Source organism: Coffea arabica, chromosome 7e, assembly GCF_036785885.1.
Source record: "Coffea arabica cultivar ET-39 chromosome 7e, Coffea Arabica ET-39 HiFi, whole genome shotgun sequence".
Taxonomy (NCBI): domain Eukaryota; kingdom Viridiplantae; phylum Streptophyta; class Magnoliopsida; order Gentianales; family Rubiaceae; genus Coffea; species Coffea arabica.
In genome coordinates, this window is record NC_092323.1 from 1694916 (window position 1) to 1712379 (window position 17464).

The 17464-nt window shown below is 37.3% G+C and overlaps 2 protein-coding genes and 1 non-coding gene across 5 annotated transcripts; 1 reads left to right on the top strand and 2 right to left on the bottom strand.

The window, feature by feature from the left end:
• Positions 1-1911: 1911 nt before the first annotated feature.
• Positions 1912-4769, bottom strand: LOC113722862 (glycerophosphodiester phosphodiesterase GDPD1, chloroplastic). 2 transcript variants are annotated; one of them, XM_072058764.1, is made up of 5 exons: positions 4356-4769; positions 4055-4239; positions 3241-3300; positions 2721-3098; positions 1912-2613 (listed from the first exon to the last, which is right to left on the bottom strand). In XM_072058764.1, exons 1-5 carry the CDS (start codon positions 4456-4458, stop codon positions 2170-2172), a joined length of 1170 nt encoding a protein of 389 aa, XP_071914865.1. In that variant the 5' UTR covers positions 4459-4769; the 3' UTR covers positions 1912-2169. The 2 variants fall into 2 exon arrangements, with proteins under 2 accessions (XP_071914865.1, XP_027101885.2); XM_027246084.2 differs by having other exon boundaries at positions 4055-4242; positions 4356-4667.
• Positions 4770-10681: 5912 nt separating this feature from the next.
• Positions 10682-16049, bottom strand: LOC113722864 (probable protein S-acyltransferase 7). Of its 2 annotated transcripts, none has more exons than XM_027246085.2 (6): positions 15572-16049; positions 15283-15417; positions 14123-14305; positions 13331-13624; positions 11720-11953; positions 10682-11563 (listed from the first exon to the last, which is right to left on the bottom strand). In XM_027246085.2, exons 2-6 carry the CDS (start codon positions 15379-15381, stop codon positions 11045-11047), a joined length of 1329 nt encoding a protein of 442 aa, XP_027101886.2. In that variant the 5' UTR covers positions 15382-15417; positions 15572-16049; the 3' UTR covers positions 10682-11044. The 2 variants fall into 2 exon arrangements, with proteins under 2 accessions (XP_027101886.2, XP_071914950.1); XM_072058849.1 differs by having other exon boundaries at positions 14087-14305.
• Positions 16050-16800: 751 nt separating this feature from the next.
• TRNAQ-UUG (transfer RNA glutamine (anticodon UUG)) lies at positions 16801-16872 on the top strand. Its single transcript has one exon. It is a non-coding gene; the product is annotated as a tRNA-Gln (tRNA).
• Positions 16873-17464: the final 592 nt, after the last annotated feature.

Genomic DNA, 17464 nt, shown 5'->3' on the forward strand with positions numbered 1-17464 from the left:
TAATTTGATTCTCGAGCGAGTTTGAACTCGATTCGAGCACTCTATTTTTACACGAGTTGGGCTCGAGCTTCAAAATCGAAAGTTCATCGAGCTCGTACTCAAACTCAAATATTACTCTTCGATGTATTCGAATTTGATTTGTCTCACTGCCACCCCTATCCATGAATACATATAATTAGGCCTAAAGTTTTGGACCATTTAGTTCCACATCAGATTATGGTTTGTCTGGATTCTCTCGAGTGAAGTTGTAAATAAATCCATACCATTTTTGTGCTATGTACCCTATAAACAAGTAGTTACTACTGTTATTTCGTTCAAGTTTTCTTTTTCGTATAAACTATTTTGCTCTTAGCCATCCTGGGAGAATTCTTGGTTTGTGATGAAAAAAAAAAATCATTCTACAAGTGGGGCGGTTTTTTTCATTTGTTCTTGAAATGGGGTCTTCGCATTCGTGGAATGCGAGGTCACTGAGCTCGCATTCCGCGAATGCGAGCTAAGTTTGGAAAAAAAAAAAAAGGACCAAACTCCCGCATTCCCGAACTGGGATGCTTGCGCAATCAGTGCTAACAATGGCAGCACCAGCAATGCAAGCAGCAGTAGTATTGAATTGCAAAGCAACTGTTCATTCTTCGACAACAATGGCAGGGTTGGACTGAGTGAGGAAAAAGCAAAGAAAGAGCTTCAGGTAGCAGCGGGCAAAGGAGAAAGAAAAAGTACCGAGAAAGAGAGGGGAGATTGAGGGAGAAGTGACGGTTGAAGCGGAAAGGAAAACCAGAGAGAGAGTAAGGGAGGAAGAGAGACTGTGGGGAGCCAAAAAGGGAGAGAAAATCAGTAGAAAAAAAAAAGAGAAAATGTGCAGAAAATGTGGGTGAACATTTCGAGCCAGGGTTGGATATCTGGCTTTCATGAGCGAAATCCGATCTGAATTTGGGTTGTATAAGTAACTTCTTCATTTCTGCATCATCTGCACTTGAAGGGGAAGATCTTTTGTTCACAAAATTTCAAAAAAAACACCTCTATGTCTGTTTTTCTTTTCTTTTTTTTTTTGATTTGGATGGTAGGAAAATTCAGGGAGACCTCGCATTTGCTGAATGCGAGCTCCCTTGAGCTCGCATTTGCTGAATGCGAAGACCCCTTGACGGAACTCCATACAAAAAAGGCCCCCTTTGTAGAATTTTTTTAAAAATCATCATAATTTTAGAAATTTCTCTAGCCATCATAGGCAACATCATAAATCACGACTGATTGATTGTGTTCAATGTTAGTAGACAGCAATTGTTTAAGGGCGTTTGGATAAAAAGATTTTGGCTGAATTCGGATTCCAAATCCCCTTGGTTGTTTTGATCACGTTGAGGTGATTGGAATTAAAATTCATGAGAATCGATGGATTTCCAAAGCTAAAACTAATAAAATTTCAAATCCTTCTGATCATATTAGGTGTTATTTGAAATCCTCCTGCTCAGATCTCCCATCCCTTCTCTAAACTAAAGATTGAGAGCCCAGAAGAACGACAGCAAACTGGTGGTGCCGTCAACATCTTTTGCGGCCGGTGAAATTGCCGGAATTCGAAATCACCAAAAATTGGATCACGGTTAGAACTTTTCCGTTTTTGACTAGTTATATCGTTACTGTTTTCCAGACGTCTTGTCTCGGTAACTGCTGCTGCATCTTTTGAGGAGGTTTCTCGTTTGGGTTCCTGGAATTGGCCAGGAATCCATGTGATGAATGAACTTGGCGGCAGCTGTAATTGTATACCCAGTTCATAGGCAGTGGATGTTAGTTATATTTACACCGCAAGGGTCACTGGCCCCGAGTCATGGTTTACTAGTAAAGGGCGATGTTGCAGGTGCAGCCCAACCAACAAATCGGTAAAAAAAAGGGGGGGGGGGGGTAAAAAAAATCTCAAGGAAGTGGTGAGGAAAGACGAAATCTCTTCCTTTCTAATTCATGCATGTAAGAAAGCAGCAAAAAGTCCTACTGTACAATGGCTCTACATCAACAAGTTGAATGGTACCACGAGTCGAGTGGAGAACTAACGTATCATACTACTGGCATATGGGGTGCCTCTGCTCTTTAACTTGGAAATAGACCAATTTATGTGCAATCATGGAGGTCAGGCAAGCGAACAGGAAAAGAAAAAGAAGGATTACGGTCAAATAACTTGAAAAGTTATTGCTGTATCAATTCTGGAATTAGCTTCAGCAAGAAAGACAGTTCCTTCTGGGAGAATTCAGGCTTGGCATGTTGCAACGACTGATCATTATGTTCCTCCACCACCGCCGCCTCCTCCTCCTCTGCTCCTTCCTTGGATGGCCTCATCAAATTTGAGACAGCCTCGGTTATTTTCTCAACTACATCCACAATCACGCCTTCAATGCCCATCAAATATTGGAGGTAGACGGCCTCAGGCACATTATTCAACTTGCCGTATGTTAGAAGGGAGAGCTTGGAGTCTTTGATCTTGTTAACTGCCCCCGGATTTCTGAAGATGCCTTTCACTTCGGAAACAATACCTTGCAATCCCCCTTCCGAGCATAGCTTCACGGCCTCTTCCAAAGAGTTCCTTCTCACGTCATAGTAAATCTCTGTCCCGGCATTCGTGAGGAAAAAGACCTGTTTTTTTTTTTTTAAAGAAAAAATTGTTCCACCACAATAAAGGCAATCTTTGAGTGCACTCGAATCAAGAAAAATTAGAAGCTGACGAGAGGAAAGAGACTCACCGGATAGGTGCTCTGTAGCTTCCTGATGAGCAGAGCAGCATCAGGTTGGAAACTAGAAAAGATGATGGGCCGGTCGCGGGCATGCTCAAATACAACCCGCAAGATGGCTTGAAGAACCTGGACGAGTTGGTCCTCTTGATAAACGACGTGATCATCGAACTTTAACTCGACGTTGAAGCCCGATCGAGGGTTGACTTTGTGGAAGGCTTCTTCTAAGGTGCAGAGGGAATCGTCCGTTTCAACGCTCCAGCTGACTATTCTGCCGTCCTTGGTTTTCCTCAACAGAGATCTTCCCACTTTCCCGTCTTCTCTCTGGGGACCGTAACCGAGGAATTCAGACAGCGACAGGTCTGTTACTCTCCTCTCGTAAATCATGCCCTGGAAATGGAAATTACAATTAAAATTAAAATAAAATTCCCAGCCCAAATTAAAAAAAAAAATTTCGATCAGTCGGGATGGGATTTTGCTACTACTGATGGACGGGAATATGCATGGAACCTCGTGGAGAGAGGGAGCTTACGTTTTGTTCAGAGAGGATGAAGTTGTCGTGGAAAATAATAGGGAAGCCATCTCCGGTGACCTGCAAAACTCACACCGGTATCTTTCACTTTTCCGTGTAAGCCTCCTCTTGTTGTATCAAAAAAAAGTACCAAAACGAGTAGTACTTCTTTTGGTTCTTAAACAAGAGCAAGACTCTTATAGTCTATAAAAATATCCAACGCCAAGAAGGAGGAGGGAGGAAAAATAGATTCATCAGTAACCTTGATACAGAGCAAAACCTTGGTGAACGGGTGAATAGATGAGGGCTTAAAACCAAACTATGCACCACCAACTATTAAGAGAATTCATTCAATTCAGGTCTCAAAAAACCAAAAATAAATAAAAGTAAATATTCAAGTACTGCCTATATTTCCCCCTTTTATAGGGAGAAAAGAAGAAAAGAAATTCGATACTACTAGAAATAGTTTACGTCACAAGTATCGGATGAAGTAGAATTTGGCGAAAAAAAGGACGCGCCAATGACAGGGAACAGGGTCAGACAGGCATCACGGATCTAGTTTCCCCCTTTTTTTCCCTCTCTTTTTAATCATCATAAAATATATTAGCTTCGATAACACAAAATAATAGCAGCAGCGGCGGTAGAAACTAGAAGCAAAACAGCGGTTGAAGTTGGGCGTTGTTGGTTTGGTACTTTGGTTTGATGTTTTTTTTTTTAAAAAAAAATTCCAGATAAATTTTTTTTTAAAAAAAAAAAAAAGGAAAGAAGAAAAAAAGAAATCAATGGGGATGATATCATCATCATGAAAGTAGTAGTAATGGTAGCAGTAAAGTACCTGAACATCAAACTCAACATAATCGATGGGGTAGTTAGAGGCTGCATTGAAAGAAAGGATAGAATTCTCCTTAATGGCCTTCATTCTCCCATCCGACGACTGCAATAGATTCATTCCGTTCCCCCGGTGTCCGATCACCAAAAATTTCGGAGCTTTAAACGCCGATCTCCCCGTTTCCAAACCGCCTGCTACGCATATTTTAAAGCCAATACACACATCAAACCATAAGATAGATGGAAGAAAATAGTTTAGGGGGAGAGAGAAAGAGCTGGCAAACAAAAGTAGAGAAAAAAACACACACCTTTGAGGAAGCGGGAGGGGGAATATAGAGACAAGGAGGCGGCGTTTTCAGGAACATGATCGAGACTGGGGACGTCGGAGACATGAACGGCCTTTAGAGCCATCTTTTTGAAAAATATACGATACACGTAGATGTATGTATATATATATATTGCAATCTCAGAATGGGGCACGGAGAAGGAAGGAGAAACCAGCAGTTCTTTTGGTTTTTGGGATGGATGATGAAGAGCAGGAGAGGAGGGGCCGAGGAGGCGCCGTTGGGCAGGGGGTATATATATATATATATATGTATGCTCCTGGATGGATGGATGGATGTATTTATGGATTTATTATTATTGTCTTGATTTAATGTGTCCGCGGATGCGTTGGCAGCCAAGCCAGACGTGGTGATGCCTGCCTCCCACCCCCACTCATTGGAATTGGAATGGAATTTTTTTGGAATAATAAAAGGGGAAGAAAGGATCTGCCCATCGAATATTCTCAATATTTTTCGCGTTATATATTAGTAGTATATGCTTTTGGATATTCTTTTTTTTTTTTTTTTTTGTCGCCAAAGATATGCTTTTGGATATTCGTTCGTTCCTCTCTTTCTTGCTCTGCTCTTCTTCTAAATTTTTGGATATTCCGTCCATATTTAACGCCTTCAGTTCAGTTCACACAAACCTACCGACCTTTTTTTAATTATACTTACTACTAGTCTACAGTCTATTACTTTTCTAACACGCATTACTACTTTTACTTCCCAAAAAAAAAAACACACACACACACGACTCGTTGTTGTCTTTTCTTTCCTACCATTTATCACTTCCGGCCCCCCGCAGCATTATGACTCATTGCCACCTCAATCATCACACAGCCCGCAAAATGATAAGCCAATCATCCGGAACCGGAAGCACAAGTGACAAGACCAGTGACCTAAATTTATGCATATCCCCCCTTTTTCTCGACCCTTCTCCATGCATTGCAAGTCAATTAATTATCTATGCAATTACTAGAAAAAAAAATATTCGTGAGATCTTTAAAGTATTTGTCAATATCATTTTTAGGGGAGTTGGTTTTATAGTTTAATAACAGATATGTAGAAAATTGATCAAAATAAAATGTACAAATAGATAGTTATTTGCTAATATTCAATGACCATAATTGATTACTGGACAGGTTGGTTGAAAAATAGAATAAAATGCATGCTTTTCTAAGCCATCATTTCATTTCTTTCATCATAAACGATTGAATGAATATTCGTACCACTACTACTTAATAGTTAATAATACTTACTTGCACGCAGAGCAAGCAAGCAGTAGTAATAGATTAGATTGCTTTGCATGATTTTAGCGGTGGTCGTGGCTCAAATTAATTTTCTTCTTTTCTTTTCTTTTCTCAATAATAGATTGTTATCTGCTGAAGCGTCTGATGTGGATCCACGGTATGTTGACAACATACACACGCACCAACCACCGTTCCTGTCCGAGATTTCTCTGTAATTCCCGTTTGGCGGGAACTACTCAATGAACGGTGTTGATCGGGAATCATATATATATATATATATATATATATATATATATATATATATAATAAAGCCGTATTCTCGTTCTTATCCCTTAATGTTTTCTCTTTCCTACGTGACTTAACGAGACGACAAGTAATTTCCTACGTGGCTTGCTCATTTTTTGTTTATATATATATCAATTCTTATTTCCTACCCAAAAAAGGAACTGGAAAGTAATGCGATATAAATAGAAGAGACTTAAATATCTCTATTAGATATATCTCCAAATTCATGCCAATAATTTGTGTACTGCATAGGGAACCGAAGTAAATAAAATTTTTTATCACTACAAGAAGTAGAAAATTAATTAATTTCAAAAGGAACCATTAATAACAGAAGTCAATATCTGATGTTGGAAATAGGATTCTTAATAGATTTTATTATTAAGTGTGTTATCAAGACATAGTGCATAGCACGAAATTTATGGAAAATAAAAAGTTAATTGAATCCAATTAACTACATGTATTTGACCCGTACAGTCAAATATAAATTCCTATTTGAGCACGGGTTTGTAAATTCCTATAAACCCGTTCGTTGTTAATCAAAACATGCAGGTTATACTCATTGCTAGGTTATAGGATTCACAATACATCTCTGCTCAGATGGTGGGGAGTATTTAGTATTTGGATTCACACCATAGGAGTCCATGCACTTAAAGTTAAAGGACTCGATATAATTGACGTGGTCTTTCAAGATAGGTAAAATCTGTATTGATAACGCACTTTTATTTCTTATAAGAATTCTTAATATTATAGGATTCTTATTTCCTATCCAAAGTTACGCACTCTAAACAACTTAAATCAAGATAAACCTACTTTTATTGTTCTTATCAATATCTCTTTATATTCTTATCAATTCTTATTTCTTATGCCTACACTATATATAGTCTCTAATATATTGATTTCAAGCATCAAATTCATGGTTAGATATTTTCAGTGCAAACTGTTGGCACATTAAAGTATCGATTTTGGGTTTCCACTCCTCTTGATTATCAGGTACATCTTCTTTTAATACATTTTTTTTAAAAAAAAAAAAAAGCCATGTTGATATTCAATTGTAAAAGTTTAGTAACATATCTTGAATTTTATTTTTTTTGTTTTTATTTTCTGTTTGTTTTTTTATGAACACATAGGATTAGTAATATATCTTGAATTAGTAATAAATTTCTCTTATATTTCACATATTATATCTCACATAATATTTTTGCCTTTAATTTTGATAAATCATTATCATATTGGTGGAACCGACAACCAATACCAACCTGAAGCATCTTCTTCCCAGATCCTAATTAGTATACAGATGATTCTAATCAACAACATTTCAATACACTTCATATGAATCATTCATCAGAGGGTTCAACAAAAATCACAGATGAAGGGAATTCTCATAAAAAGATTTGCATGAGAAGGTAGATATAATATACTATTTTACTTTCTTAAATTATAATCTTTACGTATTGTTATACACAACTTTGAATGTTTATTTTTTTATACTTAGTTATCATGCAGTGATAATGAAAAATCAATAAATGCTGATTTACACGGACAAAATCGAGGAGAATGTTCAAACAGAAGAAAAACAAAAACAAGTTTGTGAAGAGTAGAATATTATTTGATACTATTTACTGCACTTTTTATTTATTTTCAAGTTTTTGAATGTTATGGTATTGTCGAATGTTATTTTTTCCATTTTTAAATTATTATTTACTGAATTAGATGTTCAAATTTATATTATAAGAATACTTGATATTATAATGCGCATGTAGTAATATACTTAAGAAAGGTTATAATAAAATATACATTAAGTTTGTATTTTATATCGATATTTTTATAAAATTGACTAAATAGTTTATTATTTTTCGAAAATTCCCGTTCAACGAACGGGTACAAAACTAGTTATAATGAATAAGTTGGAAGGACACACCTTATATTTATATAAGCGCAAATCCAAAATAAGAAAATTAAAAAAAAAAGATTTTCAAGTTTTTGGTAATTGTTGAAGGCTTTTTCTTCTTCTTTTAAAGACATGTGAATGGAAGTATCTGTCATTTTTCTTTTGGATAGGAAGTTGTTGGAGGTTGTCGTCTTATATATACAAATAATTATTCAATAGCATTTCATAACCGTAATGGGTAGTTGCTAATAAGAATTAATGATTACTACTTAAGTTGAAAAATAATATAATAAAAAATACATATAAGTTGGAAGAAGGATATGTTGAGAATTTGGAAATTGGTAGTTATCAAGGATAGTTTAGGAAGAGTATAAAGTGACATAAAAGAGGTTTACACCAATTACTTCAAGTGCATTTAATAAAACTGAAAACTGAAATTTGAAATCTAAATCCATTAAGTTATTAAATTGTCAAGTATTAAATCTAATACATTTGAGTCTATATCACATTCAGTGTCAAAGGAGCAACTTATCACCTATTTTTAGGAACAAGGTTTACTTAGGAAATTCAGTGCTTCTTAATTAATTCAGACATTCAATTTTTTGTTATTAAATGCGTCTGAACATGTTAAGATTTGAATCCATTAAAATTAAGTGTTGAATTAAGTTATCAAACAGGGCCTTCGTCTCCCTTTTATACTAGTATAAACTAGTGTTAATAGCTCATCCAACGTGTGTGCAATTTGAAAGTACTTAGCATGAATGAATTTTGTATAATTTTATTTTTTTAACATAAATAATACTTATATTAGTTTTTCTAAGGTTACAATAATTTAGTAGTTACAACACTTACAAAACGGTAATGGAAATCTATTACATCTAGTGCTAAAGTCACACGCAAGTGTATTTGGATAGAGTATTATTTGAAATAATTACTATAATAATTACACTTTTTGTGATGTGATATATGTGAGATAAAAAAAATGAGTTGGAAAATGTTTTTATGATACAAGCGAAATATTATTTGAAATAATTTGCTATATCTTTGCATGAAATGTTCATCATCAAAAGCAAATTGTGGTATTTTAATATTTTTCCCATCAAATGATGGTTAATTTAATAGTTGTAATATTTAGAAACAGTTATTTTATCAAGATGTGTTTAGATAGTTATAGTTAAAATAAAGTTACATATAGTCATCTTCACAATTCATATTTAGGTAATAAAATAATAAGTGATTTTCACAAGGTAAAGTTAAAAATATACAGTATTAAATGACGAAATGTATTTACCCAAAGCTCTCACCCATAGATGCCTGGATGGTTATAAATAGTTACGTTAGCAGAATATGATTACGTGGGCAGGGCAAAAATTAAATTTTTAAAATGTATAATTGAAAGTTTAAAAGATGTTAACAATTGTTTGCATTCTCTACCGGTGCTCTGGCTTTATTATATTGTGCAGATAAAGTATAGATATCAACTAGGTGCTTAATTACATATTTATATGTAACGCATCCGGGTACCAAAACAGGTAAATCTTAATTCACACCATTACTTGAATCTGAGTCGAATTCGGATACACACAACAAGAAATAAAGTCCATACGAGGGAAAAGAAGTGGATTGGTTCAGGGCCAAATCCGGATCCAAACCCAATCCTTTGGCGTCCCTAGAGTGGATGCCTCGCTGGCATTCTGAAGCGAGCAGTAAATAAAGTAAGGATACCCTTAATTGGAATGCATTAATTACTATTTGTACCTCTCATTTCTGATTCCGACTAATGTTCTCCTATTCATTCTTTTAATTTATTATTACTACTATTAATTCTTTTTTTCCCCTAGTTATTTCATCTCTCCAGGCCTGATACAGGGAGGTCATTCCCACTATCAATAAATGTGTTTAGATTACACATTATTTTCATTAAATTTACACACACTGATTTGCTTATATAGTCAACATATTTTTCAATCATCTTTTGAAAAAAAAATTGAAGGGTTACCTCTTTTGAGGGTTTTTGATACTAGTTCCAAAGGTTCAATTATGAATGGATAAAAATGCCTTTTAAATCCGGTTAAATTTATGTCTAAAGTCACCGAAAGTCCTTAAAATGTGCAATTTTAATTGTTCAAGAACTAATCAAAAATAAAATTTAGATGAGAGGTCAAATGTAGATAACAACAATAGTTTAGGATTCCCCAACTCTTTAACCCCCGTTGCCTATGAATCTTTTATGTTCCTTGCGAAGCAGGAAGCGACAATATAAAATGTCTCTGTTGGGATGTCGAGGAAGAAGCGGGGGCGAGATCTGATTGATTTTAGTACGTGCTAGATCACAATGCCGTACGGTTCACCTTTAACCATTTACTCCACCCCAGTCACCACATTGCCTTTGAGTTAAAAAATGCGACCTAACTGAGGTTCAGGGCCATTTTTTTTTTTAACCCTTCTTTTCTTGGTAAGTAGGATGGCCCCAATGTCAACTTTTTACCCCTTCTTTCTGTTTCCTTTTTTCTAAACAACAAAATTGCAAATCTGGACACATCCCAATTGACCTCGCAACTTAGCTAAGCCGCTTTGTTGTTGTTGACCCTTAACATCAGACCTCGTAGTATCATGCTCCAAATTCCAACTACAAGACCCTCTTATTTCTGGTATCTAGGTGCAAATGCGCAAACAAACAGACATCGAAACGATCAGCAACATCTTTAGAAAGTTTGGGGTGCATAAACTGCCGGCAGTATCCATCTAGTCGTTGGGCTGTGTGGGGGTGGGGGGGGGGGGTGTGGGGATTGCATCCTCTAAACGTTACAAATTGTAGAGACTTCACGCCAACGATTATGTGAAGCATCTGTTAGATTTCGACCTCAGCATAAACTCAAAAGAACACATTCTGCAACCACGAGTGATTAAAATCCAAATGGAAGAGAGATGTGTAACCAACAAACAGTCCACGCAGAGCCAACAGATAGACAAGAGAGAAGAGATTGAACCATTAGACACAAACTAGTCCCACAAATAAAATACAACACCAAGAAGGAAAATCGCACCCCTCACAGAAACCAAACCATTCAATTCCTTCTCCAAAGCTGAGCGGCCACAGCATCACTTATAGACAGCCCCTGAAAGTTCCTAAGAACCCACAACAAATTGTGCAAAGCAGAATGACCAGAAACCAAGCCATACATTTACAAGCTCGAGATCACCAAATCAAGTCAAATGAATCCCAACGGTCAGTAAAGGACACCTTTGTGTTACGTGGGTCGTCCAGTTGTCAAGCCGCTGCTGCTGCTTCCTCCCATTCCATTTGGTTCTCCCATTCTAGATGCCAAAGCAAGTACTTCAGGTGACATTTCCCAGCTTCCACTTTTCCTTCCCCAACTGGAGCGTCTAGGATGTACTCCAGCGCGATCACCTTCATCAACGGTAGTCCTTATCCCAGGAGACATGCCATCAAATCCACCATCCTTAATGTTCAAGCCATCACTGTCACTGAAGTGACCTTCTGGATTATCTGTTAGAGGTCCAACATCTCCCCACACTGCTTTTCTGCCCATTTCTATGTCATCCACAGCCTTACCCATGTTTGGACTTACAAAGCCCCCACCAACTGATCGAGCTGGTAAAGTTGGTTCCTGAGGAACCTTTGCCCTAAAATCGTTCTTAGATGGAGGGATAGGAGAGCAAAATATCTCCTTGAAGTTCTGCACCACGCCTTTGTTATAGGGATTGGCGCGGCGATCATACCGATATCTAAAATTCTCGTAAGTAGTCTGCAAAAAATGAATATTGTTGAAACACCAGCAAGTTGTTAGCATGGTATTTAAATCCTTTATGTAGATTAAATACGAACATAAAACACAAAAGCATTAGCTATAAACACAAGTACAGCAGTTTCGCATCAAGAAAAACAAGATCTCAAGTCTAACCTGATTTGTACTAATGAGATACAAGTGGAATGCAGTAAGACCACCAACAAACCACATTGATATAAAAGTGTAAACAATGAGAACGATGGAAGCAGGTGTCTTGATCATTGCTTTCCAAATTGTCGTCTCCTCAGAATTCATGATCCTTGTGATGTAGACCCAACAGAAACCGAAAACATATATACACAGGATAGTCGTCGAGAAGACAAACATAAAGAAAAATCTGTAGTTCCGCTGCATAAAAAGATATCAATATCTCAGGACAACAAGACGTACAAAAACAGGAGTCATCAAAAAGATTAGCATGAAGGCAAATCAGTAGTTCTGCTGCATACAAAGAAATAAATATTTCAGGACCCATGGGATAACATTTTGGTCAAAAGGTTAAAATATTACTAATACATGTGGGTACTCTAATCCACACAGACAAATCTATTCACCATTCCAGCACCAAGCTACCAACTAACAAAAGGAATTAATGTAGTCTTCTGGAGTAAACTCCACATACAATGTTCATCAAATGCAAGCAGTGTACCCAGATGTCATATTATTCAAGCTAAAAGATGACAACAGTTTCATCAGGTTTAGGATAGGAGTACAGAATCCTGACTGAAAATACCCATTGTTATTGCAGACACCAAAAGACATTAAATTTAAAGCTTTAAATCATAGGCCAAAAGGTTATTTCTAATCAAAGCACTAATTAGGAGTTCAACAAAGCAGCAGAAGCTTTATTGATGAACAGACTGGGCTACACCAATACTAGTCATCTGGTTGCAGTATCTTCAAATGATCTCAAAGCCAAAATTTCAAAATCTTAGTTGTCCTTCCAAGAAGATGCCTGCAACTTCTTTCTTAGGAATGACACTTTAATTTAAGATTAAAAACACATTCATAGCTTGACACCAACTGATATTAATTGAACCCAACAGAAGAAGTTGACCAGAAAGCATAAAGGGGAATAAGAAGACCCAAGAACAGTTCACCCAGGAAAACATGACATGGACATAACGTAAGTCATCATATGCTACCAAATTAGAAAGTATGCCACCAGAGAAATAAGAATGTTAATTCAGAGTTCACACAAGTGGTACTAACCCAGATTCACTTTTTGATTATCAGAAGATGGATTTACACATACAAACACTCATGTTCCTTGGGCATAGAGTTAAAATTGAACAAGAAAATATGAATTATCCTAATTTTACAGATATGACAATTTCATAAAAAGCCTGTAAAGGCTGAGGTGGCCAACTTTCTCAATATGCATGAATTTTGAAACATGCCACTGTCCAGGGGCACAAGATGGTGAAGGTGGTTTAGATTTATAAAATGCATTATTACTCTCCAGACTCTTATAATCCAAATTTCTGTGGTCTCCAATATTTTATGTATGAAAAACACTTCTGGGGCAATAGTTAATTATCTCCATTTTAGTAATATCAAGGCCCACATGTTCAACAATTTCTACTGTTCAATAATATGTAAAATTCATGTTGTCCATTCAAGGCCACTAAAGAAAAGGGAAGGAGGTATTCCTTTCGTACTTAAAGACTACCACTTGATTATTAAAATGCCTAAATTTAAACAATTTAAGCTGATTTATCTTACCAGTCCAATGCACTGTCCAACCCAAGGACAGTGATGGTCAAATCTTTCCACACAGTTGTTACATATTGAACAATGAGAGCAGCGGGGAGGTCTGTAGAGCATGCAGGTGTCACAATATTTAATCTTCACAGTTATGCCATTGACCTCAACTTCCTTAATACGAGGCAAGCGTAACTGTGGAGTCTGTACACCACCTTCTGCACCCCCGTCATAGCCTTCAGGTTCCGGAGGGTGGGTATTACGAGGAATTATACCAGGATCTCTTCCAGAGGTAAGCAGCAGAAGAACTAAAACCTGCATGATAGTAAATACCAAAAAATTTAGACCTTATCACCCTAAAAAATGAAAATAGGATGATCTTATAGATTTTTACATTTGCTGGTGCTTAAAAATTAAGATCGATGTCTATCACTAGGCAATTTGCTTTACAGAAATGATTCCACCTCAATCCTTTTCCATTTTGGTTTTCTGTTTTTAAAAATCAAATGAGAGTATGCAGCCTAAACCTGCTATGCAGTGGTCATCAAACCTTGTGAATTATGAATAGATTACTAATAAATTTTCAAAAAAAAAAATGATGCACAAATTTGAAAGAAAATTAGACCTTTTATACCTATAGGAAAACACGAACAAGCCAAAACAGCAAAAACATCTTTCTTTTAACCATATGGCTCAAATATTTTGCCAAGCAACTTCCATGACCAGGGAGATAAAGTGCATAGGAAAGTAAAAGCATAAAAGACTGCAATTTTGTACCTTTGTAGAGAGAGAGAGAGAGAGAGAGGACATTACATAAAATGTGAAGACGACAGAAATAACCATTATTGATATGCCCAAATGGTGTGAAAAATCATCCATCAGCTTTCGAGCAACAAAAACACAGAAAGTCGCAACAGGAGCCAAAATAAGGAATATGGTAAGCGCCAGTGATCTTACATCAGGTCCAAACATAAATCTTCCCTGAAGAAAAAATATCTGCACATAGAGTGGGAAAAAAAAAAAGAACTTAACAAAGCAGCTAAAGCATTCTGTCTAGAAAGGAGCTTCCAAAGACCTTTTAAAATTGGAAAGTAGCAGGGAAAGCATGCAATATGGAATGGATACCAAGAATCCTCTTGTGCTACTAAGTTAAATCCAAAGCTGTTAGGTCCTCGAACTTAGTACTCTAATTATAGTAATCACATGACGAACTTAATGAATTAATCAGTAGAGCATTTCATCCTCGTGGGTTTCAGTATCAACTTGAAAGCGCAACCCCTTGAGTTTAAAAGTTGGCACAACTCCCGAACTTGCACAGGATAAGTAGGAATACCAAATCAAAATTTCAAACTAGAAATCTAAAAGAAAAAGATCAGAAAGATGCTCAAATCAGAATCCGGGCAGGCGAAGCGAAACTTGTGATAACATACATTGGATAGGAGAGTCAGTTTTTTTGACGCATTCTAAGTGACTGTGTGACAGGAATCAAAACTATTGTTTTATTGCAGTTCAAAAAATTCAAATCACCAAGCAAATAAGCATGGAAGAAAACTTAAAATTTCAAGTTTAGTACTAATTAACATGTGGAAGGACCCATTGAAACATCAGTAAATACGTCCGTAGCCCTAGGCATGGCTAACGGTAGACGGGGGGGGGGGGGGGGGCATAATAGCAGCCCTTCTTGCATTCAAAATAAAATAAATTTCCAAAGCCCTAGTTTAATGTTAAGGAATGTGACTGATGAAAAAAGGAACGAAGCATCAAGTTTTGCACCATAAATTAGAAGTAAAAGAAGAACAAGAATGTAATGTAATCTAAATAGCATACGTCAACTTGATTGGTAAGAGTTAAGCATGACTTGTACCAAAATGAACATGAACAGGAAAATGAACTCATCTATCTAACAATAATTTTTTTGAAAAAAAAGAAAGAAAGAGGAAGAACCCTAGAAGAGAAGAGAAGAGAAAACAGACGTTGCTGCCTTTCCATGTCTGGTAAATCCGTAAAGCATCGGAGGAGGGAGTGGATCCGGAAAGCGGATCGGAGCGGTTGGGCGGAGGAACCACATACATCTCTGTGAATCTGGTGGTGAGAGATTGGAGGCTCAACTGGAAATGTCCCACCACAATGGCAAAGGCAAAGTTGTAAAAAGAGTGTACAGAGTAGGAGAATGAAATTAAGCATAAAATATAGTAATAAAAAAAGCAGGAAAAAGTGCTTTTAAAACCATGAGAGTGGGGAGGGAGAGTTGGGATAGCTTACAGCAAAGGAGGATGATGCATGGGAAAGATTGAATCCGACCGGCGACAGGCCGATGGGGGCTTGGCTTTTGGTTTTAATTATTATATTAGGAGTAATAATAATTTAAGTGTAGTTTTATTAGGCCACAAGAAAGAGGGGAGGGGAAGGACGTGTTTGGCCAATGACAAAAGGAAAGAAAAAGGCTTATTTCGTTAGACCCGATTCTTTTTTTGTTACTACTTACTACCACTAATCCTCCTCCTCCTATAGAAAATTGGGAATAGCAGGCAGAGCACAGCAGAGCCCGGCCACGGCCCCGGCCCCGGCTCCGGCGGGCACAGAGAGAGAGAGCCTCAGGTCAGGTATGTCACGTGTGGTGGACGGGATTTTTTTCTTGTATGGTTCTGAAATTTGATGATTGCACTCCACTCTCCCCTCCTCTGCCCCTCTTTTCTTTCCTTTATTCTTTCTTGCTCGCCTTTCGGTTGCAAGAGCACACAGTACAGTAAGTGTGTGTATTGTAGTGGTAGTATTATATAAATATATAGTATATGCTGTTTCTGCTACAGAGGTACAGTACTGAGGTAGCCGTAGTCTTTTTTATTTTTTTTAAGATTCGGTGAGGGTTTACTTTAAGGAATCTTTGAACTTTGCAGGGTGGTCAAAATGACGTGGCCTATTTCTGTTGGTCGTCAAAATTCAGTCGTCCCTCCTGTCTCCTTCCCAAAGCCAAAAGGGATTGTGCCAATACATTATTCAACCCACCACCAATCGCCATCTCCTACGGCTACGGACAGGACAGGAGTCACAGGACAGGACACAGTAGTGTACGTGTACGTTGCTTGCTCGGAGGAAGTTAGCTTTGACCCCCGCCCCTATACTAATATACTATGGTACCTTTTAACTTCGTTACCAGTAAGTACTTAAATAGTAGAGGGTTTGTCGATTCCTTCCCTTCTCTTCCAACTCTCTCTCTCTGTTATAGAGTGTTATCTATCTATGCGCCTCTATTTCTACCTCAAAGTAACATTCCAATAGTAGTGACTTCTTACCTCAAACTAGTACTTGTCTTGTCCAAGAACGATATTGCATTTGGTGACGGAGATGGACTTTGAAACGATGATGATGATCAGATCCAATGATGGACTTTGAAACGATCTTTTACATACCAGTTCAACGACCAACGGCCAGTTTTGATTCTGAATTGCCGAGGACCTGACTTCCAATAAATGGCTCTTCTAGCATGACGGGGTTCCATGGTGTAGTGGTTAGCACTCTGGACTTTGAATCCAGCGACCTGGGTTCGACTCCCGGTGGGACCTTTTTTTTTTTTTTTTTTTCTTTCTTCAGCAGCGCTTACATGAATGAGTATGACTTCCTTGGGCAAAATTAATAATTTAGGCTGGATAAAGATTAAAGATCATATAACTCAGGCTCACGGGTACTCAAATTCTTATTATTGATTTCCCTTTCACATACATACTCAAATAAACACCTCCCATTAATCAAATTCCCAGTCATGGGACATTTTTGAACACCTCCCATTATATCCTCACTTCCTTTCTAACATCATGCATGCATGCAGACTTCCTCAAGGGTTGCCCTGATTTGTTTTTCCCTTCAAAGTTCTTCTCATTTCTACTTGCACTTCCACATAAGCCATGCCGTTACTAATTCTGCAGCCTGCTTCCCATTTGCACCTCAGGTCAGACCACTCCTTGAAGCTAATTCTGACGCGGGCGGATGAGCTGTTTGCCATCTCCTTACATCTCCATACTTCCTGACCAAAATTCACAATCCAAGAAAATTTTATGTTATACTAAATCAGTTTCCTGTTCACATTCACGCCAACTGCGCAACCTTTATTATAATCAATGAGATCTCCAACTTCTGCATCCGGCCACAAATCCTTTT